This window comes from Elephas maximus, chromosome 27, assembly GCF_024166365.1.
Source record: "Elephas maximus indicus isolate mEleMax1 chromosome 27, mEleMax1 primary haplotype, whole genome shotgun sequence".
NCBI lineage: Eukaryota > Metazoa > Chordata > Mammalia > Proboscidea > Elephantidae > Elephas > Elephas maximus.
The window spans coordinates 116474-144009 of record NC_064845.1 but is presented as its reverse complement, the minus strand read 5'-3'; the positions used below and the strand labels follow the sequence as shown (position 1 = coordinate 144009).

The 27536-nt window shown below is 42.3% G+C and overlaps 1 protein-coding gene across 11 annotated transcripts in view; it reads left to right on the top strand.

The window, feature by feature from the left end:
- Positions 1 to 27536, top strand: part of MYRIP (myosin VIIA and Rab interacting protein) — a 372549-nt gene that overhangs the window by 302082 nt on the left and 42931 nt on the right. For 9 of the 11 annotated variants that reach the window (XM_049870918.1, XM_049870916.1, XM_049870913.1 and 6 more), the window contains one exon: positions 20796 to 21035. The exons of the other annotated variants lie outside the window; for them this stretch is intronic. In XM_049870918.1, the coding sequence (XP_049726875.1) occupies positions 20796 to 21035 (240 nt within the window). The remainder of the gene's footprint in view (positions 1 to 20795; positions 21036 to 27536) is intronic. 11 annotated transcript variants of the gene reach the window in all.

Genomic DNA, 27536 nt, shown 5'->3' with positions numbered 1-27536 from the left:
CAGCAAAAGAAGCACTCGAGCACCACAGGAAAGCAAATAATAAAAATTAGAGCAGAATTAAATGAAATAAAGAACAGAAAAACAATTGAAAGAGTTAACAAGACCAAAAGCTGCTTCCTTGAAAAGATCAACAAAATCGATAAACCACTGGCCAAGCTGACAAAAGAAAAACAGGAGAGGAAGCAAATAACCCGAATAAGAAATGAGATGGGCAATATCACAACAGACCCAACTGAAATTAAAAGAATCATATCAGAATACTATGAAAAAGTGTACTCTAACAAATTTGAAAACGTAGAGGAAATGGACAAATTTCTAGAAACACACTACCTACCTAAATTAACACAAACGGAGGTAGAACAACTAAATAAACTTATCACAAAAGAAGAGATTGAAAAGGTAGTTAAAAAACTCCCCCCCCCAAAAAAAAACCCCAGGCCCTAAGAGCTTCACTGGAGAATTCTACTGAACTTTCAGAGAAGAGTTAACACCACTACTACTAAAGGTATTTCAGAGCATAGAAAAGGATGGAATACTCCCAAACTCTTTCTATGAAGCCAGCATATCCCTGATACCAAAACCAGGTGAAGACACCACAAGAAAAGTAAATTACAGACCTATATCCCTCATGAACTTAAACGCAAAAATCCTCAACAAAATTCTAGCCAATAGAACTCAACAACATGTCAAAAAAACTCACCATGACCAAGTGGGATTCGTACAAGGTATGCAGGAGGATTTAACATTAGAAAAACAATCAGTGTAATCCATCACATAAATAAAACAAAAGACAAGAACCACATGATCTTATCAATTGATGAAGAAAAGGCATTTGACAAAATCCAACACCCATTCATGATAAAAATTCTGAGCAAAATAGGAATAGGAGGGAAATTCCTCAACATAATAAACAGCATTTACACAAAGCCAACAGCCAGCATCATCCTAAATGGAGAGAGTCTGAAAGCATTCCCCTTGAGAACGGGAACCAGACGAGGATTTCCTTTACCACCACTCTTATTCAACATTGTGATGGAAGTCCTATCCAGAACAATTAGGCTAGGAAAAGAAAGAAAGGGCATCCATATTGGCAAAGAAGAAGTAAAAGTATCTCTATCTGCAGATGATATGATTTTATACACCGAAAACCCTAAAGAATCCACAAGAAAACTACTGGAATTAATAGAAAAGTTCAGCAAAGTATCAGGATTCAAGAAAAACATGCAAAAATCAGTTGGATTTCTCTACACCAACAAAGAGAACATTGAAGAGGAAATCAAATCAATACCATTTACAGTAGCCCCCAAGAAGATAAAATACTTAGGAATAAATCTAACCAGAGACATAAAAGACCTATACAAAGAAAACTACAAGACACTACTGCAAGAAAGCAAAAGAGACCTACATAAGTGGAAAAACATACCTTGCTCATGGATAGGAAGACTCAACATTGTGAAAACATCTATTCTACCCAAAGTGATCTATAGATACAATGCAATCCCAATCCAAATTCCAATGGGATTTTTTAATGAGATGGAGAAACAAATCACCAACTTCATATGGAAGGGAAAGAGGCCTCGGGTAACTAAAGCATTACTGAAAAAGAAGAACAAAGTGGGAGGCCTCACACTACCTGATTTTAGAACCTACTATTTTTTTATACTGCCGCAGTAGTCAAAACAGCCTTGTACTGGTACAAAAACAGATACATAGACCGATGGAACAGAATTGAGAATCCAGATGTAAATTCATCCACTTATGAGCAGCTGATATTTGACAAGGCCCAAAGTCAGTTAAATGGGGAAAAGACAGTCTGTTTAACAAATGGTGCTGGCATAACTGGATAAAAAGATATTCATCTGCAAAAACATGAAACAAGACCCATACCGCACACCATGTACAAAAACTAACTCAAAATGGATCAAAGACCCGAATATAAAATCTAAAATGATAAAGATCATGGAAGAAAAAATAGGGACAATGCTAGGACCCCTAATACATGGCATAAACAGTATACAAAACCTAACAATGCACAAACAGTAGAAGAGAAGCTACATAACTGGGAGCTCCTAAAAATCAAACACTTATGCTCATCCAAAGACTTCACAAAAAGAGTAAAAAGACAACCTACAGACTGGGGAGAAAATTTTGGCTACAACAAATCCAATCAGTGTCTAATCTGTAAAATCTATAAGATAGTGGAAAGCCTCAACAATAAAAAGACAAATAACCCAATTAAAAAGTGGGCAAAGTATATGAACAGGCACTTCACCAAAAAAGACATTCACATGGCTAACAGACGCGTGAGGAAATGCTCACGATCACTAGCCATTAGAGAAATGCAAATCAAAATTACAGTGAGATGCTATCTCACTCCAAAAAGGCTAGCATTAATCCAAAAAACAAAATAATGTTGGAGAGTTTATGGAGAGACTGGAACACCTATACACTGCTGGTGGGAATGTAAAATGGTACAACCACTTTGGAAATTGATTTGACACTTCCTTATAAAGCTAGAAATAGAACTAGCATACGAACCAGTAATCCTACTCCTTGGAATATATCCTAGAGAAATAAGAGCCCTCACACAAATATATGCACAGCCATGTTCATTGCAGCACTGTTTACAATAGCAAAAAATGGAAACAACCAAGGTGCTAATCAACGGATGAATGAATAAACAAATTATGGTATATTCGCACAATGGAATATTACACAACTATAAAGAACAGCAAAGAATCTGTGAAACATAACATGGATGAATCTGGAAGGCATTATGCTGAGTGAAATTAGTTGAAAAAGGACAAATATTGTATGAGACCACTATTATAAGAACTCAAGAAAAGGTTTAAACACAGAAGAAAACATTCTTTGATGGTTACAAGGGTGGGGAGGGAGGGAGAGGGATATTCCCTAACTAGATTAAAAAAATAGTAGACAAGAATTAGGTAAAGGGAAGGACATCACACAATATGGGAGAAGTCAGCACAACTGTACTAAACCAAAAACTAAGAAGTTTCCTGAATACAACCAAACACTTTGAAGGACAGAGTAGCAGGGGTGGGGGTCTAGGGACCATGGTTTCAAGGGACATCTAGGTCAATTGGCATAACAAAGTGTATTAAGAAAACGTTCTACATCCCACTTTGGTGAGTGACTTCTGGGATCTTAAAAGCTAGCAAGTGGCCATCTAAGATGCATCAATTGGTCTTGACCCACCTGGGGCAAAGGAGAATGAACAGCAAAGAAACAAGGAAAATATGAGCCCAAGAGACAGAAAGGGCCACATAAACCAAAGACTCTATCAGCCTGAGACCAGAAGAACTAGATGGTGCCCGGCTACCACCAATGACTGCCCTGACAGGGAACACAACAGAGAATCCCTGATGGAGTGGGAGAAAAGTAGGATGCAGAACTCAAATTCAAGTACAAAGATGGGACTCAGTGGTCTGACTGAGACTGGAAGGACCCCAGAGGACATGGCCTCCAGACTCCCTGTTAGCCTAAAACTAAAACCATTCCTGAAGCCAACTCTTCAGACAAAGATTAGACTGGACTATAAGGCATAAAATGATGCTGGTGAGGAGTGTGCTTCTTAGCTCAAGTAGACACATGCCACTATGTGGGCAGCTCCTGTCTGGAGGTGAGATGAGAAGGCAGGGGAGGACAGGAGCTGGTTGAATGGACACGGGAAATGGAAGGTGGAGAAGAGAAGTGTGCTGTCACATTATAGGCAGAGCAACTAGGGTCACATAACAATGTGTGTTTGTTTTTATATGAGAAACTGACTTGAACTGTAAACTTTCACTTAAAGCACAATAATAAAAGAAAAAAAAAAAAAAGAATGCAAAACCACTATCCAACATTGTGTCCTGGTTCTTAGTAAAAATCACTTGAAGCCTTCAGGTTAACTTTCGTTTCTTTTGCTCTGCAGTATTTTTCCATGGATTCCATGTTAACTTTTTCTGTTGATAAGTACTTCTTTAATGAAGGTAATCCTATCCTTACCCCTTTGTTTGCCAGTATTTAGCATAGTCTAATCATTACCACTCTGCTAGCTTAATGTAGCAGTCCTTAGGGATGCAAATTATTAACACACTCAGCTGCTAACCAAAAGACTGTATTTTTGAGTCCACCCAGAGGTGCCTTAGAAAAAAGGCTGGCCTGGTGGTCTGCTTCCAAAAAGTCAGCCATTAAAAACCCTGTGGAGCACAGTTCTACTCTGACACACATAGGGTCATCATGAACCGGAATTGACTTGATGGTAAGAACCTATTCATAGTACTGAATAAACGTGTTGAATGAATGAATTAACTGTGAATGAACGTATGAATAATAGCAAATGTAGTTTCTTCACCAAGGCCTTTCATGACCTCACCTCTCAGGATGCGACCTAGTACCACCCCTAGTTCTTCCCTCTACCCACCTCAGTGTGTTTGGGAAGGTATATTTTCCAAGTGGCTGTAAAATAGGGAGGTATTGGGTGTAGAGCTTTGCCTTGGATGCTTTAAAAGACCCCTCACTGCAATAAAAGACTCAGCTGTTGTGTTTTTGTTTGTTTTATGGTGAGCATTTCACCTTATATTTCTGGAGCAGGGTTTGAGGTTGAGAGAATACTGGGGTGGTGGGTCAATAGTTATTCTGATACTCAGAAGGGGAATAAAGTGGATAGGTTTCCAAATACATTTTTTCCCCCATTCCAGTTCCACAGTCCTTACATTTAGTGAAAATATTTCCCCATTCATTGGCTAGCAACAAGCTGACTTCCATTACTTTTTTTTTTAATAATATTTATTGTGCTTTAAGTGAAAGTTTACAAATCAAGTCAGTCTGTCACACATAAGCCTATATACACCTTACTACATACTCCCATTTACTCTCCCCCTAATCAGTCAGCCTGCTCCCTCCCTCCAGTCTCTCTCCAATACTTTTTAGTTTTGTGGTTTTTCATCTTTTTTCTGCATCTTTCCATACAAGTTTGGTAGAAAATTTGGAGCAGCTGTATGAGAGATGTTTGCCAGATGCCATTTAAAACTGGAAACCTGCTGATTAATTTTTTGTTGAGTGAGCCTTTAAGATTGCAGGGGGCTATTTCAGTTTCCCCCCATGTGTCTGTCAGTTTGTCGTACTGTGGGGGCTTGTGTGTTGTTGTGATGCTGGAAGCTATGCCACCGGTATTCAGATACCAGCAGGGTCACCCATGGAGGACAGGTTTCAGCTGAGCTTCCAGACTAAGACAGACTAGGAAGAAGGACCCGGCAGTCTACTTCTGAAAGGCATTAGCCAGGGAAAACCTTATGAATAGCAGTGGAACATTGTCTGATATAGTGCTGGAAGATGAGCTCCCCAGGTTGGAAGGCACTCAGAATATGACTGGGGAAGAGCTGCCTCCTCAAAGTGGAGTCGACCTTAATGACGGTGGATTGAGTAAAGCTTTCGGGACCTTCATTTGCTGATGTGGCACGGCTCAAAATGAAAAGAAACCAAGAAAGGTGATTGAACCGAATGTGGAAATTATAGAACAATATCAAACAAAATTTTGCTGAAGATCATTCAAAAACAGCTGCAGCAGTATATCAACAGGGAAGTGCCAGAAATTCAGGCCAGTTTCAGAAGAGGACGTGGAACCAGGGATATCATTGCTGATATCAGATGGATCCTGGCCAAAAGCAGAGAATACCAGAGGATGTTTACATGTGTTTTATTGACTATGCAAAGGCATTCGACTGTGTGGATCACAACAAACTATGGATAACACTGCGAAGAATGGGCATTCCAGAACACTTAATTGTGCTCATGAGTAACCTTTACATAGATCAAGAGGCAGTTGTTTGGACAGAACAAGGGGATACTGATTGGTTTAAAGTCAGGAAAGGTGTGCGTCAGGGTTGTATTCTTTCACCATACCTATTTAATCTGTATGCTGAACAAATAATCCGAGAAGCTGGACTATATGGAGAAGAATGGGGCATCAGGATTGGAGGAAGACTCATTAACAACCTGCGTTATGCCGATGGCACAACCTCGCTTGCTGAAAGTAAAGAGGACTTGAAGTACTTACTAATGAAAATCAAAGACCACAGCCTTCAGTATGGATTATACCTCAACATAAAACAAAAATCCTCACAACTGGACCAATGAGCAACATCATGATAAATGGAGAAACGGTTGAAGTTGTCAAGGATTTCATTTGACTTGGATCCACAATCAACAGCCATGGAAGCAGCAGCCAAGAAATCAAAAATGCATTGCATTGGGCAAATCTGCTGCAAAGGACCTCTTCAAAGTGTTGAAGAGCAAAGATGTCACCCTGAAGACTAAGGTGCACCTGACCCAAGCCATGGTATTTTCAGTCGCATCATATGCATGTGAAAGCTGGACAATGAATGAGGAAGACCGAAGAAGAGTTGACGCCTTTGAATTGTGGTGTTGGCGAAGAATATTGAATATACCATGGACTGCCAAAAGAACGAACAAATCTGTCTTGGAAGAAATGCGGCCAGAATGCTCCTTAGAGGCAAGGATGGCGAGACTGCGTGTTACATACTTTGGACATGTTGTCAGGAGGGATCAGTCCCTGGAGAAGGACATCATGCTTGGCAGAGTACAGGGTCAGCGGAAAAGAGGAAGACCCTCAACAAGGTGGATTGACACAGTGGCTGCAACAATGAGCTGAAGCATAACAACGATTGTGAGGATGGCTCAGGACCAAGCAGTGTTTCATTCTGTTGTGCATAGGGTCGCTATGAGTTGGAACTGACTCGACGGCACCTAACAACAATTTCAGTTTCTTCCAGTGTTTCTTTTTTGGTTGTACTCATTAATGAAACTTATTTCCTTGGGATAAATCTGTCCTCTGTCTAGCATGCTAGTTCCTAATTCTTAAAAGATATGTTAAAAATCTTGCCACACCGAGAAGCTACCAATTCTTTATAACTAAAAATCTGTGTTTCTTTATTTAACGTGTTTATGCCTTGCTTCAGAAAGAACTTGAAATGTCTTACATAAATATAAAGAAGAAAAAACAAAAATATAAGGATGAAAAAAGTAGGACAAAGAAAAATTCAGGCTAGGAAAGAAAAGGTGAAGCCATGAGTGATGTTAGTTTACAAAACGAAAGCAATGACACCTTAATCATAGGCTAGAGATTCAAAAAATTCGGCTCTGAGATTTCCAGAAGACAACAGAAAGAGGGTAATACGAAATAGTTTCCTGATTCATGGAGGCCATGGTAGAACAATAAATCCATTCCTGAAAGAATTCTGCCCCTGGAGCTGAGATCCAAGAAAAATTGATCTCATGAGTCCTTGTGGAAAGGGTATAGAGTATACACCACCCTCCACTCTACAAAGGAACACATGTTCTGGGGGACTGCTTATATTGTCACTTAGTTATGACAAGGACAGTTCAGTAAATTCAGGTCTGAAAACCAGTTGCTTTTGAATTGATTCCAACTCATGGCAACCCCGTGTTTGTCAGAGTAGAACTATGCTCCATAGTGTTTTCAGTGGCTGAGTTTTCAGCAGTAGATAGCTAGCCTAGCCATTTCTTCCAGAGCACCTCTGGGTAGATTTAAACCTCCAACCTTTCAGTTAGCAGCTGAGCATATTAACTGTTTGTACCACTCAGGGACTCCTGAATTCAGGTCTAAGGAAGCCAAAAGAATAATCCCGGTACACTGACCCCTGCTGGTGCTGGTTGACCCCAGATTGGGTTTTGGGATATGCAGAGGAGTAGATGGCTGCCTCCTCAAGGCCTATTTCATGAGGACTGTGCAGGTCTACCTACAAGGTGATGCTCTCTGGTAAGTCCCTAGAGGCAGCTCCTCTGGGCAAGACCGTGCATGTAGGCAGCCAGCTGAATTGGAGGTGGTAGTAACACCTCCCTGTGAACACTGAGGCACCCAACTGGTACACCTATCTCTGAAATGTGCCAAGATAATATCTTCAAGCATTGCCTGAATGCTACTCAAAGTTACATTTGAATTTTCTCTCATACAGACAAAAAGTGAAAGGCCTCCAACTCTCCGCCATTAGTTTTCAGGTCTTTTTTGGCACAGAACCTTTCTTAAACAGAAGACAATAATATGGCTGAAAGCAGAACTGCTCTAACAGGCAAGGCTTCGCTCTCTATATACCCTTTACCCCCACTCCCACAGTGCCCTGAGCAAGTACAAATAAAAACCTAGAAGCACTTTGGAGCAGTTATGACCCAACAGAACCTCAACAGAAGAAAGTCAAGCATCAAGTGATTCCCCTTGAGCATGAGAGATCCTTGGTGCCCCCTCCAAGATAAATTGGTACAAAGATATGTCTAGAAAACAGCAGGATACTTGCTGAATATCAGTCGTCTTTAACATTTTGTGTCATAGGCCCCTTTGATAATCTGATGAATACTCTTGGAGTCTTCTCTCCGGGGGAGGAGGATAAATATATACGGATTGCATCTCAACATAAAACAAAAATCCTCAACTGGACCAATAAACAACATATTGATAAATGGAGAAAGTACTGAAGTTGTCTAGGATTTCATTTTACTTGGATCCACAATCAATGCCTATGGAAGCAGCAGTCAAGAAATCAAATGACACATTGCATTGGGCAAATCTACTGCAAAAGACCTCTTTAAAGTGTTAAAAAGCAAAGATGTCACTTTGAATACTAAGGTGTGCCTGACCCAAGCCATGGTGTTTTCAGTCGTCTTATATGCATGATAAAGCTGGACAATGAATAAGGAAGACTAAAGAATTGATGTCTTTGAATTATGCTGTTGGTGAAGAATATCAAATATACCATGGACTGCTGAAAAAACCAAGAAGACCCAAAAAATCTGTCTTGGAAGAAGAGTGGCCAGAATGATCTTTAGGAGCAAAGAGGTCAAGACTTTGTTTCATGTACTTTGGGCATGTTATCAGAACGGACCAGTCCCTGGAGAAGGACGTCACGCTTGATAAAGTAGAGAGTCAGTGAAAAAGAGGAAGACCCTCAATGAGGTGGATTGACAAGCAGCTGCAGCAATGGGCTCAAACATAACAACAGTTGTGAGGATGGCGCAGGACCAGGCAGTGTTCCATTCTTTTGTACATAAGGTCACTATGATTTGGAATCAACTCGACAGCACCGAACAAAAACAGTACACACATACATGCACACAAGCACACAAGGTTTTACAATCAATTTAAGGGAGTCTTTGTTGCCTGTGGAGCCTCTCTGAGTCTCCACAGACTCTGGGTTAGAAGCCCTGCTCTGTAGGATTTTTAACCAGGAATCTTTGAATATTAAGAGTCATCCACCCAAAATGATGACTTTAGTTTTACAATAGTAAAGCTATAAATAGCCCTTCATTTGAGCAAATATTAAATAGTGTGTCTAGCTACCAATTAAGGCCTTTACTTATTTGTGGTAATGAAGCCATGTCAGCTCCATAGAAGAGAATGTTGAGCTCTCTATCCCAGATGGCAGACACCCCAAACCCAGCTCATTATAATGGATAACAAGTCACTAGGGACGAATGAAAAGAAGGGAGTCTGGAACACAACTCAGTTCCTCCACCCCAGCCCCTGACCTGAGAGTCACCACCTGATTGTCCAGGAGAACCTTCCTTCTGATTCTGACTTTCACAAAGGCATAAAGGTCCACATCCTGAAACACCATCACCATCCAAGAGCCATGAGTCTACACTCAATCCCAACCCAGAGTGAAAGGAAAAACATGATGAAACCTACTGTTAATGTTCCTGTATCCCTAACAGATTTCTACATGAGGCAATAAGCCCAATTGTAGTCAGTATGAAATTTTTTTAATTTTGTGCAGGATTATATGGGATTGTCATAATTTTGAAGGGATAAATGGTTACCCTTTCAACAAATGGCAGTCTAATTCTGTCAGGAGATTATGAAGGGAAAAAACACATAGATGAGGATTGAAGCCCATCAGTCAGAGGGGTCTTTGGTTCCAGGAGAGGGATATGTGCCCAGGGACTCCATTTATATTAAGGATTTGTTTGTTTGCATTTTTTAAATCAACTTTATAATATAAGGGACTCAGAAAGCATCTTGGGACCCAAGCCAGGGTAACTGACCTGTAATTATAAAAGCTAAAAATAAGCTTCCTCGATGACATCCAAGTGCTAAGTTTCCATAACTTCCTTCACCAAATTCCTCCCCAGTTATGTGACGGCCATATCTGCTTTTGTGCAATTCCACTGACTAAACCAGGTCCTTCCACGTGGAGGGGTTTTCCTTGAGGCAATAAAGATACATAATTTGATGTTCAGGAGAACATTCCTACTGATTCTGACTCTCACACTGGCATTAAGTTCCACATTCTGAATCACCATCACCATCCAAGGACCTTTAGTCAAAGCCCAATCCCAGTCCAGAGTCAAAGCAAAAACATTATCCCAGGTAGTGTCTTCCCACTTCCAAGATGACCAATTTCCAAGCCTAAGAGCTTTGTGAGTGTGTAAGGATCTGCGATGGCATCTGGCTATTATTTTCACACCATTTAAATGGACAAATCAAAAAATAAAAACCAAACTCTTTACCGTCGAGTGGATTCCAACTCATAGCGACCCTATAGGACAGAGTAGAACTGCCCCATAGAGTTTCCAAGGAGCACCTGGTGGATTCTAACTGCTGACCTTTTGGTTAGCAGCTGTAGCACTTAACAACTATACCAGCAGGGTTTCCTTTAAATGGACAATAAACGTCTTATTCACCAGGATACAGCATGTAAACAAAACTAGTTTTAGGTTAGTGACAATTCGTTGGGAGAAGACAAACCTGTACCTTAAGGCACCAATGACAGGAATTTTCCCAGTCTTCAGAAGCAGAGAAGTCAGCCAGCCCCTGTCTCATCCTGCCCTTCTGTAGCTTCAGGATAGCTGTGCTGGGAATTTGTAAGTGAAAGTCCATACGTTTGCCATATACAGTGCCCCAGGGTTTTTTAACCTGTAAATCAGGGCTTTGCTCTGAAATTCACTAAAGTAAAATCTAAAAGCAAGCTGTAGAAACTTTAATTTTTAGGTCAGGCTCAGTGTGTTTCAACATGAGGAGTAGGAAGAAACACCAAGACACTAGGATATATTCAACAAATGTTGACATGCAACACTTGGAAGTAATCTTTGAGCTGGGCTCTTTTTAAAAATGTGGAGAAAATCCAAAGCCCCTCAAATGACCTGGCAGATGAAATACAGGCTCTGTGAAAAGTGTTTATAGGGAAAATGTGGTATATGTACAAAGAATGGAATATTGCTCAGCCATAAAAAGAAGTGAAGTCCTGATGCATGCCACAACATGGGTGAACCTTGAAAACATCATGCTGAGCAAAATTATTTGCTCACGAAAGAACAAGTACTGTATGATCTCACTTGTATGAAATATATAGAAACCAAAGATTATTACTGGTTACCAGGAGTAGGAGGGAGGGGGAAAGGGAAGTTTTTGCTTAGGGGGCATCGCGTTTACACTAATGGTGGTGGAATGATTTAGAAAAGGGTAGTGAGAATGGTTCCACAGCTCAAAGAACGTAATCAGCGTCACTGAATTGTACATAAAGAAATTGTTGAGATGACATATGCTTTCTTATGTATATTTTCAGCACTTTTTTTTTTTTTTTTTTTTTAGTGTTTATAGGACTGGGGTTGCTTAGCCTATAGAAGATATTGACATTGCCTCCTTTAAATATGTAAAGAATTTTTATAAGGAAGATGACAAGGCTAAAAAAGAGAAAAATTGTTTTAAATTAAAGCAGGCAGAATTTCAGGGTGCAGAGAGAGAGACCACCACGGTGACTAAAGGTAAAGACAACCCTCTAAGGAAATCTGAGGGCATCCATCTCCAGAACATTTATAGAAAAATTATCTTCTCACTCCTTTAAACATCTCCCTTTGTGAGATAAGAGGTTAAATCCTTTGTTGGGTTTTCCCTCTACTCTGTGGTTCTGATACGTGTCTTCTTTTTAACGAGCACAGTTTGATTTGGTGCCTCCAGCCATGTCTTGGTAGAAGGAAAGAGCTTGGCCCTCAAGGTCAGACCATCATCAGCTCAGCCCCTCATCAATCAACATAACCTTGGACAGCCTACTCAACTTCAGAGTCCTCATCAATAGAGCAGGAACTACAGGGACACCAGAATGTGCTAAGAGTGTAAACTAGCCAGTCCAAGAGATGCTTAGCCTCTTGTAGTTCAAACAGTTTCCTTTCAGTTCAAAACAGTTTTTTTCCAGGTAAAAATCAGCCATCCAGCCTCTTGGCCGTCTCACCTATTGCCATCTTGGAAGTATATAGGGAAGCTTCTTGTGTCATCATGGCTGCAGGGATGTTTTAGAGCCGAGCAGTGTCCTCTGGGTCTTTCCTTGTGGGCCCCCTGTTTATCAGGTCATTTCTCTCCCTGTGGGTTCCACAACCAATGTCTAAGGGCTGAGAACTGGTAGACTACTCCCTGTCTGCTCAGTCGGAACCCAGTACCTTTCCCTCAGGCGTCACCTTGGCTCTCACTTCCATTAGATCACTGGTCCCCAAAATCCAGCCCCAGGGCAGCTACTTCATTCCCACAATAGATACCCCTGGTAAGTTCACTTGCCAGCATCATCAGTCATTTTTCTTGACCCTGCTTCTAGAGGCCCAGAGCCCCTGGAGCCCCTCAGGCCTCCTTCTGAAGCCACTCCTGTGAGTGGCTGCCACATATTATCAGAGGCTTATGGGGGCAGGGGCTACAGGCAGCCCATGAGTCTTTTTCTCCTGGATTCCAACTGAGAAACAAGCAAAATCCAGCTTTCTCCTCAACTGATCCAATACCCTTCCTACCCCCTCCCCACTCCACCTTGGGATTAGAACTTGGAAGGGGAATGAGAAGCCTTAAAATATACATCTAACTGTGTCTTCTTTCTGGGCACCCTTTGTCCTCTCACCTTCTTGCTGACAGGAGAGCCAAGCTTCCAGTTCCATCTTCCCTTCTGGTGGAGACCTTACTCACAAAAAACTGGCTTTTGAATGTGGAGTTTTAGCCTCTAGAAATCCCTTCTCTCTTCCCATGACATCTGGCTTTCAAGACTGGTGACATGCTAATGAGGTCATGGAGTCTGCTAATCAATGATCTTTTGGTTCTGGATCTATTTTTTTCCTTGGGACAAAACCCTTACAGCTCAACCTAAGAAACTGAAGATGCAAAGGAAGATTTGGGAATAAATCTTTCTTATTTTCAAAGTAATGTCCCCATGACACATACAAAAGGCAGTCTGCAGGGTGGAGGGCTGGAGGCAAAGCACCCGTGGAAAAGCAATTCTGATTTCCAACAGATTACTTAAAATACATTATGCCCAGATGCGTGTATTGCAATAGTTATCTAGTTTGCCTATAAGAAATTCCATTCTATAATTTTTTTCAAGTTACAAAAGTTTCTCAGAATTCTCCACTGATTTCATCATTTTCTCAATAATCTTTTTGAGTCACTGGGTATATTTGGTATTTGGGTGAAGTTGCTTTGATATTCAAGGTCTCTTTGAAGTAGAAGAACGTATTCTTCAGGCAGCCTACTCATTTCTAAATGCCAAGTCCAGGTTCCCCACAGGCTGTAGAAACCAACTTCCCTCCTCCTCTTCCCCCAAATTCAGCAGGGAGCTTCCCATTTCCTATTCAGGTAACGTGCATTTATTTACTGTTGGCTTTACTAGGAAGTAAAGATGCATTGCATTGGGCAATTCTGCTGCAAAAAGACCTTTAAAGTGTTAAAAAGCAAAGAAGTCACTGTTGTGGATTGAATTGTGTCACCCCAAAGTATCTGTCAATCTGGCTAGGCCATGATTCCCAGTATTGTGTGAATTGTCTACCATTTTGTCATCTGATGTGATTTTCCTGTTTTGTAAATCCGATCTCTATGACGTGATGAGATGGGATTATCACCAGTTAATGAGGAAGGACTCAATCTACACAATTATATTGTGTCCTAAGCCAATCTCTTTTGAAATCTAAAAGACAGAAGTGAGCAGAGAGACACGGGGACCTCATACCACAAGAAAGCAGTGCCAGGAGAAGACTGTGTCCTTTGGGCCCCAGGGTCCCTGTGCTGAGACGCTCCTAGTCAGGGGAAGATTGATGACAAGTACCTTCCTGCAGAGCCAACAGAAAGAGAAAGCTTTCTGTTGGAGCTGATGTCCTGAATTTGGACTTCTAGCCTACTAGACTATGAGAGAATAAATTTCTGTTTGTGGAAGCCGTCCACTTGTGGTATTTCTGTTATAGCACCACTAGATAACTAAGACAGTCACCTTGAGGACTAAGGTGCGCCTGACCCAAACCATGGTATTTTCAGTCAGCTCATATGCATACAAAAGCTGGACAATGAATAAGGAAGTCCAAAGAAGAGTTTATGCACTTGAATTATGGTGTTGGCAAAAATATTGAATATACCATGGACTGCTGGAAGTACAAACATCTGTCTTGGAAGAAGTACGACCAGAATGCTCCTTAGAAGCGAGAATGGCAAGACTTTGTCTCACTTACTTTGGACATGTTATCAGAAGGGACCAGTCCCTGGAGAAGGACATCATCCTTGGTAAAGTAGAGGGTCAGGGAAAAAAAGAAAGACCCTCAATGAGATGGATCGACATACAGGCTGTAACAATGGGCTCAAACATAGCAACAATTGTGAGGATGTCGCAGGACCAGGCAGTGCTTTGTTCTATTGTACATAGGGTCACTATGAGTTGGAACTGACTCTACAGCACCTAACAACAACAACAGCAACAAAGATATGGCAGTCTACTTCTGTAAAGATTACAGCTTTGTGAACCCTATGGGGCAGTTCTACTCTGTCCTGTAGGGTCACTGTGAGTTGGAATCAATTAGACAGCAATCAGTTTGGTTTGATTTTTTTTTTTTTTTCTAGAAAGTAGATTTATTCTGTTGTTTTTCAAAGTTTTCATTGACTAATTTTCAGAAGATTGTCAGGCCTCCCTTTCTAGTCTCTCTTAGTCTGGAAGCACTGCTAGAACCTGTCCAACATGGGTGACCCTCCTGGTAAATGAAATACTAGTGGCACAGCTTCCAGAATCATAGCAACACCAAACCACCACAGTACAACAAACTGGGCAACATATCATCTGGTTATACATAAGGTTGCCACAAGTCAGAGCCAACACAATGACAACTAACAAGAACAACAACAAGATTTACTCTTATCAGTGTTCCTTAACCCTGTGAAAACCTGAAGAAAGCCAGTAACCCTCTCTCTAGAAAAACGTGAGTGTATATCAGATATCAGGAGTCCACCGAGGCCTATCCACAGACCCTGTGTCAGCTAAAACCCAAACTTAGCATTTATTGTCCCAGCCATCATAGAGATGAGAGTGGTATTAAAATCAGCACATGAGGGAAAAATCATGTAAGCTTACAACACAGGGCAGGAATTTACTAACCCTTTGCAGATTGAAAATACGTACCTATTTTTTCTTGGCAATGAAAATATCCCTTGATCTACTTAATAAATATTATATGGCCAAATATTACTAAGTTATATCTGAAGCCGTGGTGGCTTTTGATAATGACAGTCATGTATTGTGTCACCTGGGTGTCAGGTCCACGTGCATATGATTCAGGGCCTTCTGTGAACTCTGGGGCCATAACTTAGCATTGTTATGATTCTTGGAGCTCAACTAAAACTTGAGGTATATCTTGATAACCTTTAGGGTTCCATTCTTTAAGATTCTGCATCAAGTATCCCTTCTTCCAATTTTCCTTCCCCTGTCGATAGCCATCTTAATTAACCGAGTAAGGGGCCCTCCTCTGAGCTCTCATCAACCACACACGTATGTATGTTGTTCCTCTGCCATGTTGCAATTACCTGGTCAGGTGTTCCTCTCCCAACCACACCATGAACTCCACCAGGGTAAGGATAGTGGCACACTCACCGCTGAGCCCCTGTGGCCCATCAGCAGGCCCAGAACACAGTAGGCACTCAATACTTGTGTGCTGAATGTGGACTAAATCACAATTGACTAGTTCTTCAAAAGTTCTGTGATGTCTCTGGTAAATATACAGGCGTGAAACCCAGACTCATCGCGTTAAGCAGGCCTCATCTTTTGGATTAACTATTTTAGCCTTGCAAATAAGCATTTCACAGTCTCTATGTCCAAGGAAGAATTGGTCAATGTTCAACCATTTCAAGAGGTAGCATATGATCAGGAACCGATGGTACTGAAGACAGAAGCCCAAGCTGCACTGAAGGCACTGGCGAAAAACAAGGCTCGAGGAATTGACAGAATATCAATTGAGATGTTTCAACAAACGGATGCAGCACTGGAAATACCACTCGTCTATGCCAAGAAATTTGGAAGACAGCTACCTGGCCAACCAGCTGGAAGAGATCCATATTTATGCCTATTCCCAAGAAAGGTGATCCAACTGAAAGCAGAAATTATCAAACAATATCATTAATATCACGCGCAAGTAAAATTTTGCTGAAGATCATGCAAAAGCAGCTGCAGCAGGATATCGACAGGAAACTGCCAGAAATTCAGGCTGGTTTCAGAAAAGGACCTGGAACCAGGGATATCATTGCTGATGTCGGATGGATCCTGGCTGAAAGCAGAGAATACCTGAAGGATGTTTAGCTGTGTTTTATTGACTATGCAAAGGCATTCGACTGTGTGGATCATAACAAACTATGGATAACATTGTGAAGAAGGGGAATTCCAGAACTCTTAACTGTGCTCATGAGGAACCGGGACATAGATCAAGAGGCAGTTGTTCAGACAGAACAAGGGGTACTGCATGGTTTAAAGTCAGGAAAGGTATGTGTCAGGGTTGTATCCTTTCACCATACCTACTCAATCTGTATGCTGAGCAAATAATCCGAGAAGCTGGACTATATGAAGAAGAATGAGGCATCAGGATTGGTGGAAGACTTATTATGAACCTGCCTTATGCAGATGACACAGCCTTGCTTGCTGAAAGTGAAGAGGACTTGAAGCACTGACTGATGAAGACCAAAGACCACAGCCTTCAGTATGGATTGCACGTCAATATAAAGAAAACTAAAATCCTCAGGACTGTACCAATAGGCAACATGATGATAAGTGGAGAGAAGATTGAAGTTGTGAAAGATTTCATTTTATTTGAATCCACAATCGACACCCGTGAAAGCAGCAGTAAGAAATCAAAAGACGTGTTGCATTGGGCAACTCTGCTCCTAAAGACCTCTTTAAAGTGTTGAAGAGCAAAGATGTCACCTTGAAGACCAAGATGCTCCTGACCCAAGCCAGGGTATTTTCAGTCGCATCACATGCATGTCAAAGTTGGACAGTGAATAAGGAGGACAGAAGAATTGACGCCTCTGAATTGTGGAGTTGGCAAAGAATATTGAATATACCATGGACTGCCAAAAGAATGAAGTAATCTGTCTTGGAAGAAGTACAACCAGAATGCCCCTTAGAAGCAAGGATGGCGAGACTGTGTCTTACATACTTTAGACATGTTGTCAGATGGGATCAGTCCCTGGAGAAGGACAGCATGCTTGGTAAAGTACTGGGTCAGCAGAAAAGAGGAAGACCCTCAACGAGGTGGATTGACACAGTGGCTGCAACAATGGGCTCAAGCGTAACAACGGTTGTGGGCATGGCACAGTACGGGCAGTGTTTCATTCTGTTGTACACAGGGTTGCTTTGAATCAGAACTGACTCAACAGTGCCTAACAACAGCAACATGTCCAAGGAATGATTAATTAGGCCAAAGCTAAAGAAAAGCAGTGAAGGCAATTGTGGCTCAGTGGTAGAATTCCCACATTCCATGAGGGGAACCGAGGTTTGGGTCCCAGCCAGTACAATGCATGAGCAGTCACCACTTGTCTGTCACTGGAGGCTTGCATGTTGCTGTGATGCTGAACAGATTTCATCCGGGTGTCCAGACTAAGACAGGCTAGAAAGAAAGGCCTGGTGATCTATTTCTGAAAATTAGCCAATGAAAATTGTATGGATCACAACAGTCCAATCTCAACCAGTCATGGGGATGATGTAAGACCAGGCGTCATTCTGTTCCACTGTGCATGGCATTGAAATGAGTCAGGTCCAACCTGATGGCGGCTAACAATAACAAAGAAAACAAACCATAGTTAAGATGAACTGACAAGTTTAGTGTGTTAAATCTGCTAAGCAGAAATGATAAGGGAAAGTTTCCAGTAAGAGTTTATAGCCAGTTGCTTGTTTTCTGGCTAATTTAGAGCATACTTCAGCAGTAGCAGCAAAAATGCTTGATAAATAAATCCCAGTTCCTTAGGCTAATATTTAACCCTCTGCAGCCTTATCCAGGCCTGTTTCTCAAGCACCTCACACTCCACATCTGAGCTTCTTCTTCTTCTAGCTCCACTTATTCCTGTAACTATGCCAAGCAGTCTCGTGTCCTGGGTTTTATTGGTCTTGCTGCTTCCTCATCAAGAATGCCTGGCCTCATCTTCATATATTAAAATTTCCCTCATCTTCCAAGAGCCTGCTCAGAGGCCATTCTTCCTGGGGAGCTTACCAGTACCCGCCTGTGAGGGAATTCCTCTTTCTCAAGCATGTTGGGGGCACCAGGCACTTCTCATGAGGCCCTCATCGTTGATCCTCAATGAGAACCAGAAAAAATAGCCATTTCCCTTTTTACCTTCTGGGTCCAGTGGACGCTTTTTCTTTTATCAATCCAGGGATTTTTTTTTTCATTCCTATGTCATCTATTTCCTTCTAATAACCTTTCTGTGGACATCTACGTTCAGCATTTGTCTACTTACAAACCATATCAAGTAAACTTGATGCACAAACATGATAAATGATGGAAGAATGCAGTCACGTGTCCTTATGTGGTAAAATGTTGAATGACTAACTGGATGAAATGCCATATTTCCTTTTTGTCCTTGGCAATATGTTGTTCAGTCATTGATTCATGAGTTATGAGAAGTTTCATCTAGGACACTGTGATCCGAAGATGCTCAGTCTGAGATTTCACTTTTATAATCAGTCTCATTGTTAGAGTCTAGAGGGCTGCTCTCCTTTGTTTGGCATCCATCTTCTGAGTCATCTAATAATCCTGAAACATTGTTCCCTGTCAGCTTTCTTATTTTTGCCATCATAAAAAGCTTTTAATTCTCCAGTGTGTGCAATGAAAGCTAAAAACAGACTCAAAATAGCAATAATTTATTTTACTATTGAATCATCCTTCTAGGCAATTCCATCATTCTTCTGTTTTCTTGTTGCATTGGTCTCTTTCAGCATGGTTGGGAATAATTGATGAGTAATGGTGATGCAGTGGTATAGAGCTCAGTGGCTAACCAAAAGGTCGGCAGCTCGAATCCACCAGATGCTCCTTGGAAACCCTGTGGGACAGTTCTACTCTGTCCTATAGGGTCACTATGAGTTGGAATCGACTTGATGGCAATGGGTTTGGTTTCGGTTTTGGTTTTAATGATAAAATCGTTCCCAGGATGATGAAATAGCAAAATGTGTCAAGAGAAAGGAAAAATAAGATTACAAAGATCCCATCCTGAATCTTCAATTTATAAAAGGGTCAAATGAACCCGTATGGTAATTGCAGTGGAGAAGTTTTATTCTGTTTTAAAAATAAGCAAATTTTCTCTTTGTTCTTTGGGATATCTCTAAGAAAGAATAAAAGCCATGAAGCAGCAAGCCTTACAAATAGAACAAGTCAAAGAGAAAACTAAAATTGGGTCCAGTGGACCCTGACGGTGCACCAGAGGTGGCCTTGGTAAAATTCCGTATACATCTGTCCAACTTAAGGTCAAGAATAGAGGAAGAATCACAGTCTCTGTGTCTTTCCAGAGCTTCCCAGGCCTGGCAATGACCTTGTTCATAGGATAAACTTTGGACATACTCACTGAATGGATAATAGGAACAGTGGATGTAATTCGTAAGCTGGAATTGTAATTATTAAGGGACTGTCACATAGCATCCATTACATATGTACAAGGACCTTGTACCATCTCAAAGTCTTTGCCCTTTACCCAGAATACTGTCCTCTCCCTCTCCCTTTTAGCTGGGTCACTATTACTCACAGTGAATCCCAGCTCAAATATCACTTCCATGGGAAAGTCTTCCCCAATCCCCAACTCCTTTGATCAAAGTATCCCTTTATGGGCTGATAGAAGCCCCTGACTTCTCTCCATTTACCACCACGACAGTTCATAAAGCTCTATATGAGTATGTGTCTCCTCCACTAGACCCTAAGAGCCACAGGGGCAGGGACTGGCCAGTTTTGCTCAGCATTGCATCATCAACACCAGCACAGAGCTGCCCATGGTGGGCACTCAATAAGTATTTTGTGAATGAAAAACCTGATTGAATTCAAACAGTTTTCTGAGTACAGATGCTCCCCTGCCTGAATCCATTAACACAATGCTAAAATGCACACAAGGAGCCCTGGTGGTGCAGTGGTTAAGCACTTGGCTGCTAACCGAAAGTTTGGCACTTTGAACCCACCAGCTGCTCCATGGAAGAAAGATGTGGCAATCTCTTTCCATAAAGATTACAGCCGTGGAAACCCTTGGGCACTTCTGCTCTGTCCTATGGGGTTGTCATGAGTCTGAATCAACTCAACCGCAGTGGGTTTGGTTTTGCTCATATGTGTGTTTAAAGATGCACACGATTGACAAAATAAAAGTAACAAGTAAAAGCCTGTCTGTAGAACACAGATCAGGTGGGAGAGCTGTGACTTTCCTGGACTGTCTCTTCTTTCACTTAGGTTATTAGGGACAAGAAACAGCATGACTGTAACTGAGGGGTCTGTATCTCATTGTTCTGACTTTCATGTAGGTGTTGGGTGATTCATCCGAAACTGACATTAGCAGTGAGGCTCAGCACCCCAGGACCAGCACAAACACCACGGAAGAGAAACTGAGAAACAGGTTGTATGAGTTAGCAATGAAAATGAGTGAAAAAGAGACTTCTTCAGGGGAGGATCAGGAGTCCGAGCCCAAGACAGAATCTGAGAACCAGAAGGAAAGTCTGTCCTCTGAAGACAACAGCCAGAGTGTCCAGGATGAGCTGAAGAAGGTAAGAGCTGTGAAATCACCCACATACAGCTCAAGCTTCTGTAGCTGGGCTGGTGAGGAAAGGCTCTATATTTGTGCAGAGATGTGCTGAGTGTCAGAGACTTTCTCTAAAATGCGCATCCATCTGTACTTGGGAGTGCCCAAGAAAACTCTTCTTGATTAGTGCCGGGTGATACAGCTGGGGAAACAGCAGGGTCCTACAGATGTCTCCCAAGGCTTCTCGTCTCCAAGATCCTTTGTCAAGACGGCCCTTCCATTTCAGTTCTATAGTTAGCACCCATGGGTTCTCTCACTGGTTGAAAAAGCAGCGTTATTTCCCACTCCACCCTCTCCTTGAGGATTTCTGGCCATGGGCTGAGATCATGTAGCCTACCCTTCATTTAACCCATGATGAAGGATCATTCCTTGATAGAGAGTCTTTGTGTTAAAGATGGCCTTCCGGATCATTTATCTTTGGAGCTTTCAGACTTTTGTTTGTTAGTTTTAGCCCCAGAATCCTTTTTCAAACATGACCTATATGGAATCATGATGTGACAAACAGATAAAAATATTGCTGCCCTTAGGATCCCCAATGCCCCAAACACTTGATCTTCAGTCCCACCCTCCTCCTTCAGAGCCAGCCCCTGAGTACAAAGGGATACAGTTTGGAAACCACATAAGCTAGACCCGGCCCCTCAGTCAGTTCCTGGCAGAGAGGCATCCCAGACTCCCTCCCTCCCTCCCAGGTCAGTGCCCTGCCCTCTGTCTTCCAGCACGTTCCTGGGTTTCTTCTACAGCTTTTCAAAGCACATTCATGCTAGACGTGGCCACTTTAGAGTCAGGATATCCCTGCTTGCCTACGATGGAAGAGGAAGACACTTACTATTGAGGACCTCCTATATGCCTGGTGCTTTCCATATGTTAGCTCATTTGATAAGACCTCAATCCTTTGAAGTAGATGAAGCCCCTTTTGCAGATGAGGATACTGAGGCTGAGTCATTAATGTATGTGCCCAAGGCCTACACCTAGCAAGTTTCAGAGCTAGGGTTGGAACGCAAAGCTGCTTGGCCTCAAGCCATAGGCTTCTTCCTATCTTTAGTATTCTCTGCTTCTCCTGTAACTCAGATAAAGTTTTGTCTGTAACATCCAGAGTTCTTTGCACACGTGGTACACTCAGTACTAAAGATTCCATTTCACCTTTAGAGTGATGATTCTGGTAGAGAAAAATCTCCCAGGATTTTTCTTTATTCTGAGGCTATGCTATATAAGCTAACAAGTTGCTGGTGGCCCCCACACATGGGTGAATGAGCCTCTCATCTGCATGGCCGCAGAGCTGGGATACTGTGAGGAGCCGTGCAAATGGGGAGGGACCACAGGTGGCCAAGAGTAGCCCCAGAGTGAAGTAGAGACCGTCCCCATGGCTGAGCCCCTGAACTTTCCAACACCCTGGAGTTTCACTCATTCCCATGGCCCTCCATCAAGTCCTCACCCGTAAATCTGCTGGGCCTTCTATGTGAGGACAACACACATCTTTAACCTGGTGTGTCTGTGGGCTAGAGAGCTGAGATTGGCTTCCGTAGGCAGCCCTCTCCAGCCCCTCACCTGTTGCTTCACCAGTGGTAAAGGGCTCTGATCCTCTGTTTCTTGAACTGGAGCCACAGAACAGTCACGTTGTCTGCTGGAGCCCAGAGTCACCTGGTCACTAAGAACATCACGTTATGTCTTACAATGGCCCTGTCTCTGACTGGCTTTGCTGCCCCATGGTCCCAGGGCATGCCAGGCCACAAGGGGTCAACACTCACAGGCCTCGCCTTCAGGAGACACAGTGCCAACTTGAACTGTACTTTCCTGGCACAATGTGAACAGGGAAAGGAAGAAACACCGGGGGGAGGGGGGGTGTCCTGGGGACTTGAACAAGCTCCCCATCCTGCTCCGTGTCCTCACTGAGCAGGAAATTAGGAAAGTCACTTCTACTCAAACCCGCACATGTGTCAGTTCCTCAGAGTTCTAGTCCTTTGAGCCCAGTCTACCATGAATCAATGAATTAAATATTCAAACGGACATCACCCTTTACATGTAAAAATTTATATAGAAACAAAAAAGATAAGTAATATATATTTGTCAGGCATGGGCTACTCTGGTTAAAGGTGAACAGAAATATAGGTTTATATATTGACTATATATTTTTTTTTTATATTTAGAGACAGAAGAGTATAGAGATAGGCGTCAGGATTAGACTGAGTTTGAAACACAGCCATGCAATTTGCAAACTCTGTCAACGTTGGTTAGTTTTTAACTCACTGCCACTACTTAGAACAAGCCAATGTCGTTTCTTGCCTGTTCACTATGCACCACCTCCTAACTGGTCTCTGTGCTCCCCCAGGCCCCTTTTGACCCCTCCAATCCTTTCTCCACCCTGTAGCGCAAGCTGCTCTGCAGTCCCTGTACTCACCCCCAGCATGTCAGCAGGCCCGCATTGATATTGTTTTTTCATTGATTCCTAGGACCCAGCCAGGTCTTCTCATTGGTTAGAATAAACACATCTTGGTCTCATCTGTAAAATGGGATAATCATACCCCATTATGGAGTTGCGAAGATTGAATTGTGCAGCATATGGTTTAGCACATAGCAGGAACCCAGCAAATATTAATGATCACATCCCTTTTAACAGTCTCACAGAAGATAAACTTCACATTCATGAAATAACATCTCTTGGCACCAAGGCAACAGCTTAGTCCCTATTTCCAGTCGACACTTGCAGTGTCAGTCTGTAGATGGGTGGCCACATTTGGTGCTTCTTCATGTGATGCAGACTAAGTGGGAAAAACGCTGCGTCAGACCCCCCAAGCTCCCATCTTTAGGATCAGAGTAGCCGTGACTTCCCCTGTGATCCAACCATAATTAGTTCGCACAACACACACAGAAATACAGCTTTGTATATTGAATATTACTTAGAGATGGAGCAGTATAGAGATAGGTTTCAGGATTAGACTGAGTTTGAGACACAACCATGCAATTTGCAAACACACAGCGTGCTTGGCAAGTGCATCTGGACTAAGGTAACTGTTCTAGAAGTTGTCCATGGTTCTCCTTAACTCTTGGCAGTGCACATTGACCAGAAATCCAGTTGCCTGAAGGCTTGCTGTGAGAGGAAGATCTCCACATTCTATACCAAAGGCAGGCTAGAAGTACTCAAGAAATAACACCCCTCAGGAGCAGTACTTGGAGCCCTGGTGGTGTAGTGGTTAAGAGCTCAGCTGCTAACCAAAAGGTCAGCAGTTTGAATCTACCAGCCGCCCCTTGGAAACCCTATGGGGAAGTTCTACTGTGTCTTGTAGGGTCGCTATGAGTTGCAATTGACTCAACAACAATGCAATTTTTTAGTTTGGTTAGGAGCAGTCCTCAGTGACTGATGGGAAGAGTTTATAAACACTACAGGTCCTTTGTCCTGGAGGAGTGGGGTAGGTCTGAGGCTTAAGCTGTATACTGACTCCAGATTTAGCCCTAGGCACCCACAGTGATAAATTGCTTGATAAGACAGTCTTTATTGACTCTGTTCCCTTCCCTCTCGCTTCCCCACCCTCTACACTGTGTCTTGGGATAACCTCCCAAATAAATGCCCTGCACTGAAACTCATGTCTTGGGATCTGCTTCTGGGGGTAATCAGACTAAGGCAGTACCCAAATAGGAGCAAATGTAAAGTTCTCAGTTCACCAATAGTCACTTCAGTGTTGTGAATAAGCAGTGAGGAGATCCAAGTGCCAGTGACTGCTAATTCCCCTTACCTTGCCAAGAGGAGCCTTGCCTTATACCAGTAGAGCTTAATCAAACTCCACGGGTCCCTCCTGCCTCCACCACTGACCTCGTTCGCCGGGAGCCCAAGCAGAGGAGTGTGCACATTTCGGCAGACACAGTGACCTAAGAGGCAGCTCAGTGACATCAATATGGCATCTCATCTAGGAACTGAAGCCCTTGAATCCTAACCAGCAGCAGTGGAACCTCTTTAGAGACACAGTTTTTCCTGATTGGTGTCAGCCTTTTGCTGTGGACTGACTTGTTCCTACATTTGGGTTAAATGCCTCACTTTGACTGGCTGTTGGGACTCAGTGTGATGATTCCAGAATGGTCATTGCCATCTGAATTTTATCTGGCTGACAAACAAGCTGGTCGACCTTAGGGCCAGGCCAAAAACCTCTTGGGAACTGGGTTTCCAAAGATCATGCTCCTTCTTTAAGTAACAGCTTGGTTCCCATCAAAGTTCCCATTAGACTCCCAAACCACATGGTCCTCAGAGCCTGAGAGTGAGCACTTGCTTCTCTACTTCCACTGGGAAGGGGGCTGTGCCAGGGGTTCTAGAAGAAAGTCCTGGCTGAAGTGGCTCTTAGAACCACTTTGCCTCCAGGCATGCAAAGAAGGGCCACAAACTACTGGCCTAGAGTTTGGAGACTAGTACATTCAAGGACTGAGTAGCCCACAGACCCCCCTAATCTTTCCAGGCGTGGAACATTGATCCCCAAGATCCCTTCTGGCTCTAAAACTCTGTGGTTCTTGGTATGTAATGGATTAAACAGATTTTTGTTTCCTGGCATAAGTATCCTATATAACATTGCTTGTATGACAGAAAATGTTCTACATACCAAACTTGTGGAACACCAGCGTGTGCTGAAGGCCCAAACTAGTTAATTCCTGTGTTATAGTCAAGTTTGTATATCTGATGTCCTGAAAGCATTTTTATTTATAATGTCTTTTTTTATTATTATCCTAAGTAAATGAGTCAGTCTGCTGTATTTTCACAAGGGAGCCACAGACCAGCAGACTCCTCCACTACTTACATTGTTGTTGCTGTGTGCCGTCAAGTCGATTCAGACTCATAGCAACCCTCTATGACAGAGTAAAACTGCTCCATGGGGTTTCCTAGGCTCTAATTTTTACAGGAGCAAATCATCAGGTCATTTCTCTTGTGGAGCCGCTGAGTGTGGGTTCCACCTCACCTTTCAATTAGCAGTCGAGCCATTGCACCACGAGGATCCTTTCCTGTATTTATGTTTTCGTAAAATAATTTTCGTCAAAGAACTGAGACTTCCTTAAGCTAATAAATACCTTTTTCCCCAAACAAGATGCCAGTTTGTGCATCGTCTGATAGTTTTCCTGTTTTTAAAAGTCAGGCCATGTGGAGGTACAATACTGGTCAATGGTCCTAGAGATAGAATCATTGACTGTTGACTGAGAAAACCCAGACCCTTGAATTTTTTTTTTTTCAAATGTGCCTGGGACACGTTTTTTGTTGATGTCATAGTAACATAAAATCCAGTATTGTTGTTGTCGTACCTCACCCTCATAAAATAATCACCATTCATGTGAGGATACAGTGTCCTTCCTACCAGGTAGCACTTATTCTCAGAAGATTGTCTTCATCTTCACTTGGTGCTAGAGCAAATACAGTGTCGGATACTGACTTGTGTCCTATAGGCTGCAGTGATCCCAGCAGGCCTGTGCCTGTTTAGGAATTAATACCTCTTTTCTAACTTTCCATTTAACTGCTGTCCTAGGAAAAACTGGAAGCTCTAGCTTCAGCTCTTATCCACAGCACCTGAGCAGGTGAGGAGGTTTCATTCCACTCATATTGTCACTGGCATTATCATTCCCACAGCTCGGGTCCCAGGTATATGCAGGGAAGGGCCTGCCTGAGTGGAAGACAAGAGCTCCACGTTCTCTGCTGGATCACTGGGGCTTCAGCATACATCTTCCTCTCTAGGCAAAAGATGAACTGAGTGCTAGGGAAAGACCACCCAGATTTCCAGTGAAAAGATGACTTGAAGCCTCTGTTAAAATGCAGGTACTATCTGAAAGGCCACTATTAAGGGAAACAGATGTCTTAGCCACAGCAGTAGAATGAGAGTAGGACAGATATGGTTTGATGAGAGAAAGGCAGAGTTGCCCTGTAAGGTTGTGAATAAAAAAGTCTAGAAAACAAGGCACTGACTTAGAGCTCTGGCCCCACAGAAACTCAAAAGTAAGATTCCCTGGGGAAAAAGGATCATGGGAGGTGGTAAGAGAGGAGACAGGGAAGATACCAGATGTATTAAGCTCTACAGAATAAACAAGAACATTCCTGGGAAGAGACAATATAAATAAAAAGAACAAGAATACATATATGCCAATCTCACCCACAAACACAAATACTAAAATCCTAAATAAAATACTAGCAAACTAAATTTTTCAATATTGAGAAAATCACATGCCGTAACTAATAGCAGGGGGAAACCTAGGTCATTTAGTAAGTACTGTTTTTTAAAAGCATGTGATAATCTCAACAGATGCCAAAATAGCCCTTGGAAGCACTCAGTAAATTTATTAAAGAGAAATAAAAAGTCTCAGTGGACACAGGATAGAAAGATAATTCTGTAACATGATGAAGAATACCCATCTCAACGTACCACAGTGAAAACCTAGAGAATTTCTTTTTGGAGTGGAGAACATTTTGAACGTCAGAGTAATACATGACAAAGAGTTATGAATTTGG